At 34.8% G+C, this 6,925-nt stretch overlaps 1 protein-coding gene across 1 annotated transcript; it reads right to left on the bottom strand.

Annotated features, from left to right (window-relative positions):
• Positions 1–357: 357 nt before the first annotated feature.
• On the bottom strand, positions 358–5,896 carry LOC140960904 (delta-1-pyrroline-5-carboxylate synthase-like). The gene is made up of 20 exons (XM_073419230.1): positions 5,703–5,896; positions 4,816–4,887; positions 4,586–4,689; positions 4,326–4,428; positions 3,993–4,154; positions 3,586–3,863; positions 3,309–3,459; positions 3,035–3,199; positions 2,780–2,857; positions 2,533–2,622; positions 2,194–2,280; positions 2,026–2,112; positions 1,857–1,953; positions 1,659–1,762; positions 1,510–1,585; positions 1,258–1,408; positions 1,093–1,161; positions 926–992; positions 624–694; positions 358–523 (listed from the first exon to the last, which is right to left on the bottom strand). Exons 1-20 carry the CDS (start codon positions 5,751–5,753, stop codon positions 427–429), a joined length of 2,160 nt encoding a protein of 719 aa, XP_073275331.1. The 5' UTR covers positions 5,754–5,896; the 3' UTR covers positions 358–426.
• Between the last annotated feature and the right edge of the window lie 1,029 nt (positions 5,897–6,925).

Below are 6,925 nucleotides of genomic sequence, written 5' to 3'. Positions count from 1 at the left end.
CCAAATTGTAATAATGAGAAAATTCAAGTGTACTAAAGTAAAGGCAAGTTATATTCTAATTTCAGTCATTTGATTTGATAATAAAAATAAAATAGAAGGAATAGAAAAGAATAATGGTTTGCTCGTCTATCTACGGCCCACGACGTTCTGAACCCAGCTCACGTACCGCTTTAATGGGCGAACAGCCCAATCGGACAAATTTTTGAATTTACCATCCCTCAATTTCTCCATATATAATTTCCATTTTTGTCTCCAAATTTTCTTCCACTAACAGGAAACAAGAATCCCTATTTCCCCTATGATTTTAATAGGGTCATTTCAGTCATTACAAAAATAAAATAATCGCTCTAATTGATTGTAAAGAATCAAATTGGACCAAAATTTACTGCATTGCATGCAAAATATGAAAAAAGAAGCAACCCTTGACTAGTTTTCAACCTCTCTCTGATTAAGGTCATGATTCTTGTGTGTATACTCGACCCCATTATCCCCCTTCACAATATGTCCATTTCCTCTTAGTAGCCTGCATTCATTCATGACAAAGAAAATGCTTACATGCATGGATTCAATGATAATCTATTTCATAAACCAAGAAACATAGAGTTAAAATAATAATTTTCCACCATCTTGTTGTTAGAAGTCCTTCAACTCCTACAGGACCTCGAGCATGAATCTTGCTTGTGCTTATTCCAACCTAAACAAGAAGAAAAAAATAAGCCCAGAAAGCGTATAAAAAGTATAATGCGGTGTTAAAGAACTGAGCATGCATGATTCATGCACAGCAGGGTGAGGTGATAATAACAGCATCCACAAAAAATGTTTTGAGGTGTTTTAGTTGGGACAAACTAGTTCTATGAAAATGATTTGTTTGACGGCCTAGTATGTTGCTTAATCAATAGTGCAAATGAATTGGATGAATTACTACCTCTGCCCCAAGCCCAAAGCGCATACCATCACAGAATCTTGTGCTTGCATTGTGAAAAACTGCAGCACTGTCAATGCCAAGAAAAATGTCACTCTCACTGTTTACCATAACAGCAAGAAAATCAGCTTAATCTTCTAAAACTTAAGGTCGTGATATGATGAATGTACCTGTCAACTTGACTTAAGAAATATTCAGCTACTTCTTTATCTTCAGCAACAATGCATTCAGTGTGGCCACTGCAATTGCATCACAAGTGATAGAGCAAAAAGATCACCAATTTTTTTCCTTCAACAAAGGAGCAAATATTACTAACACTGACAAAAATAGCATGCCTTCCGTGTTTACGTATGTGATCAATGGCAGCTTCCACATCATCCACGATTTCAATAGTGCAAGCCCTTGCGTTGTACTCATGATGAAATGACCGAACCTCTTCAAGGTTTAAAACTGAACTTGCTCTTGGTCCACCATAAAGGGTAACACCTGCAATCATGAATCTGATATATAATTGAACAGATATATTTTGTTTGTAAATAGTGTTTGGTTTTAGTTTAAAAGTGCACTTTGGTGGCAAAACGAAGTACCTTCATGTTTAAGTTCCAGAACAAGCTCCTGGAAACCGTCGCTGCTTGATAAATCATGGTGAATGAGAAGTGTTTCCTAAAGAAAAGAACAGGTGATCAGTGAAAATGTGCTTGCAGCATTAGCAAAAAATAAAGCAAATTCGAATTACCATTGCATTACAGGCAGCAGGATAATCAAGCTTTGAATCCACTATGATGTGCCTCGCCATTTCCATATTCGCAGATTTATCAACATAAACATGGCAAATTCCATCTATACAAAGCATAATAAATCATATGGCATTAATCTCCATTGTTTTGTAACTACAACATAAAAGGAGTAACAAATTCACATGCCAGAGACTTGCCAGAATGACCAAGAACTGGAATTTTCGTGGAGCTTTTTATCTGAGAAACAAGTCTATTGCTTCCTCTTGGAATCACAAGATCTATTACATCATCAAGCTGATGCGTAGAATACAAGTTTAGATGTCAATAGCTTATAAAAAATATTTCTCATCAAATTTTTTTCCTTACCTTTAACAAATCTGGAATATCCTCTTTTGAAGTCACGAGCCCGATGAGTTTTTCACCAACCATATCAGGAATGGCTGCAGTGATTACCTAAAACAGAAATCTTTATTTTCGGAGGCAGAGTAAAGGAGACAGGCATCAATATTTATATTGATATATGAAATTAAGAACCTTGTGAAGAATTGCGTTTGAGCGCCTAGCTTCTTTTCCTCCTTTCAGAAGCAGTCCATTCCCACTACGAATTGCCAGTGAAGCTATCTATTTTGAGTCAAATTTATGTAAAATTAGCAGCTAAGTAGCAAAATCTTATCAGTTTCTTGATCTTAAATCGTCTCTCAACACAGCCTCAAGTTCAGGTGTTATGATTCAAGAATTTGAAAGAGCTATAGTTGACCAACAAATTGGGAGCAAGAAAAGCTTGGTCTGGTGGCATCATTACAATTTTGTGTTAACCATGATAAAAGGACACAGAATCAACATAGTTCATTTATTAATTTAAAGTGAGGGTACCTGAACTAGCGCATCGGGTCGGGACTCAAAAATGATCAATAGAACTCCTAATGGACTTGTCGTTTTCTCTAAGATGAGTCCATCTGCAAGCTGGATTGAGGAATAGTCAGGCTTCAAATCATAAAGTTGATCCAATATAATGAAATTGAGGCATTTTTAATTCAAGTTATAACTTCCTAAACATTTGCTTTCTCCATCAATTTATAGCATTTTCAATCTATATATGTCAGAAGCTTTTGATGTCTACCTCAGTTCTCTTCAATAAGCGACCGATGGGTTCTTGCATATCTGCAATGGTACGAACAGACTTTGCCAGGGAAGATATCTACAGCATACATGAAGATGTAATAACAAGGAGTTCTTCAAAGAGGAAAATATAAAATATGTTTATAGAGAACATTGCTATTGCTTTAAATTATGGACTGATATTCATCATCGTATTGATTAACGAGAAGCTTGATAAAAGATTATCTTTAAACTAAAGAATTAAAAAAGTACTTGCCTTTGCATGACTCAGAACTAAGCGGGAAATTAACGCCTCATCATATCCAGCCTCATGAGCAGCACGAATATCAGCAGCATTCTCATCTCTTATGAGAGTTTCTTTTTCCTCTAATGCATCTGCAACACACAACAAAATTTTTCTCCTCTCTTCTGAAGACATGCACTGCAATAAATAGACTAATTGATGACGGAAATATTACAGTTTAATCTGTCTGAAAAGAAATTAAAAGATACAAAAGCAAAAAAGGCAAGGAAACTGTATGGCATTGGACCTGTAAGTGCATGGAACACTCTCTTGCTGCGATGGCCAATTCATGTGCACCAAACTCGTTAAGTGTTTCCCATTTATGTGCATCTCTGTGAAAGAGAGTACCAACTCGTTGTCCATCCATCACTTTGGAAATATTGTTAGCAACAAAGCCACTTCCAAAAAATCGAAACACAGATATCAGAGAAGATAAGGAGGGCAAGTGTGATCCAGAATGAAATTGTGTAATTGCGTAAGGCCTAGTGAACGACTATTCCAAGAAAAATGCATCACTGTCATACCTGGTTATGACAACTGGTGTACCAGCATCAGCTGCACTGACAGCAGCCTTTACTTTAGCATACATTCCTCCTCTTCCGACCCTAGATTTATCTCCAAATGTTATCACCCCTTGATGTTTTTGTTTGACGTATGTACTTATCATCTTCGAGTTTGGATCACTTGGAGGGCCACTGTAAAGGCCCTCCACATCACTCAACAATACCAGAAGATCAGCTTTTAGTTCAAGCGCCAATAACGCTGCCAAACTATCATTATCCCAAAAGATACCAGTTGAATCCTGCATAGTTACACTTGTTACTGACATACGCACATCCCAGTTTTCTTGCCTTAAATATAGATACAATTTGATTAATGTGCCAATTGTTGTAACTGCAGAGGGATGTAGAAAAGTACAGGTGACAAGTACCTCATACGGAGCTCTTCTAGTACTGATTGCATCGTTTTCGTTGAAGATCGGAATGCTTCTCAGGGATAACAATGAATTCACTGTTTGACAAAGTTGAGCTCTGAAATCTGAACTTTTAAAATCATTGTCCGTGACTAGAAGTTGAGATGAAGTTATGTCCAACTGAACAATTTTAGAAGCAGATTTCTAAGTATTCATCGCAAGAAAATCAAATAGAACCAAATAGATGGAGCATCAACTCTGCCAGTGCATTAAATGAAATGCATATAACATATTTTAAAATCGTAGATGCTTGTAAAATGTAGAAACTCTAAAAGCTAATTGCTTGCTTACCTGACTGAATAAAGAATCATATAGAGCCATAAGACCATTCTGTCCAACTGCTGCACACGCTTTTCCATCTATTTCGATTTGTGGTTTCTGTAAGTCGGCAAAACTGCAAATAGGGGCAAACTTCAGCCAAACGGATCCAAAAATGGACAGTAACCAACTCAAAATCAGGCAAAAATTCATTTTCAAAATGATAATCTTCTTCCCTAGAAAGTTTAAATTATCATGATGTCACCATCTAGAAGAAAAGAAAAACAATTCACCTGCTGTTGATTAATTTCCTATACTTCAGCCTTTGTCGACCAGCTCCAACAGCACCAGATGTCACTAAAACTATTTCGTAGCCTAGAGAGTTCAATGCTTCGAGCTAATTCAAAACCATTGACAACACAAGTCCATTAACATCAATTCATGACCACTTTGTCCCACCTTTTTTATTGTTTTTGGTGTATTACAGTAAGAAAAAAAAACAAAAAAATTCCTCGAAAACAACCTGCTCAAAGATGGCTCCTACTCTGCCAACTGCCAATCTTCCATCATCTCGTGTAACCACGGCTGTCCCAACCTATGTTACAAACGAGAAAGGACATGCAACACATTTATATTCAACTCAAATATAATCAGCTTGATAATGAAAAAATAATGTCCAAGAAAGAATGGAAACAGGTTTGGAGCATTTTTTGTACCAATTCGTCCACATTTGCACCAGAAACAACGTGCGATCAAATTATTCGACAATTATTTGTCTAGTATGTCATAAAAATTCAGTTCATGGCTCCATTAATGCAATAGTTGATGATTCTTGATTCACTACTTAATACATACTCAAAATACCGAATCCAGTGAATTACTTAATAATATACCTTGTACATATGGACAGCTGATAAGATAATAAACAATGAAGTTTCATTCGTCCCAAACAATGAACAGCAGTCCGCCAAATTATGGAGAACATATTATCAAATAACCATGAAGTATAAGTACCCAAAAATATATAGCACAAACATGAAAATATGATTAATGATGAAATATATTCATAGGCAAAAGAATTCAGATGCAGATATCTTCTCCGGAAAACTGCTACGTTCATTAATATTATTTTACAAGTCATGCATCTACTCAGATCAAACAAACCAAAAAAGATTTCCACGTAATCATTTATCTCAAATAATGGATCAAGCATTCTTTAATACAAAGCTTCAAGCATGCAACAACAGCATTAACACCACGTTTGGATTTTACTAAATCCTAATTCGCACAACAAGACCCGATCAGTTAATCAAATGGCTTCCATGCAACCCTAGCTACAATTACATGAAATCAAAGCACTGCGTGCAATTGATTTCACGACTGATCATCACTAAAAATGCATAACAATACCTTAAAAACCACGCGCTTTACGTTCTTCACAAAAGCTCTCGTCGGATCCATGGAAAGTGAATTGGGATCGTAAAAACACAGGAATCTGATCGATTTTCTGGAGTATAAGTTAAATACGATTTCTAGGAACGTATGGAACTCGGGAGGCAACCTCCATCCGGGAACCGCCACTTGTAAGCAAATATTTCCCGGGATTTCTTATTAGGAAAAAAAAATAAAAAATCAATGTTTATTACTATTTTTTATGAATTTACCTCTATACTATGTACAAATATCGGAGGCATTGGTTCGATTTTGGGAGCCTATCAACTTAAACATAAAATATCATAAAAAATTTCATTTCAAAAAATTTATATAGTTTCCTGATAACTATCGCAATAATCCATTTTTCAAAATTCAAAAACTCGTATACTTGATATAGTTGCATCATTATTTTTGTTTAAAAAAGTCGAACATTATCCAAAAAAATAATTATAAATGATAACAAAATAATCACAAATATTTTTAATATAAGTTTCCATAGTTTTATATAAGAATTAACTAAACTCCAAAAAAATAATTTCCCACAAAAGTAATTGTACACTAGTTTATAAGAAAAACCTAATTCTTTGCCACACCAGTCTCGTTTTTTATTTAGTTCTATGTGTTTGAAAAATAAAAAATGGATTACGAAATAAAGTCTGGCTTTAATTGACCTGCGAGCTCCAACTTCATTCTAATTAACTTTCAACCCTCAACGTGTTCCATTACTTCAAACAAGATTAACAAGTAAATTTTAAGCTGATGTTATGTTTCAAAGCATGAAGTTTCGGAAATTTTGAAATTCTACACTATATTGTATTTGAAGCCCTGAAAATTGATGAATAAATGCCTAGTTATATGTTCTGATCTCTAACCCTGGAGTTATAACAATTATTCTAACCCGAAAACCTTTATTCTGAATTCTTTCAAACACTGATATAGTTGGTGAATTGATTGTTCTAACCTCGTCAAGAGTTAATTTAAAGGGCTAGTGATATCCACCGGCAGAACAACTCGAGGCCGGAGCCCAAGCTGGGCTTTGTGTTTTGTTCATATCAACGAAATTATGCACGCGTTGTTTTTTTATATAATTGTTTTGATGTATAATAGTTTATTTGAATTTGACATCATCTTTTATTATTATTATTATTATTATTATTATTATTATTATTATTATTATTATTATTATTATTATTATTATT

Source organism: Primulina huaijiensis, chromosome 2 (genome assembly GCF_012295235.1).
Source record: "Primulina huaijiensis isolate GDHJ02 chromosome 2, ASM1229523v2, whole genome shotgun sequence".
Classification (NCBI taxonomy): domain Eukaryota; kingdom Viridiplantae; phylum Streptophyta; class Magnoliopsida; order Lamiales; family Gesneriaceae; genus Primulina; species Primulina huaijiensis.
This window is presented reverse-complemented; position numbering and strand designations above follow the sequence as displayed.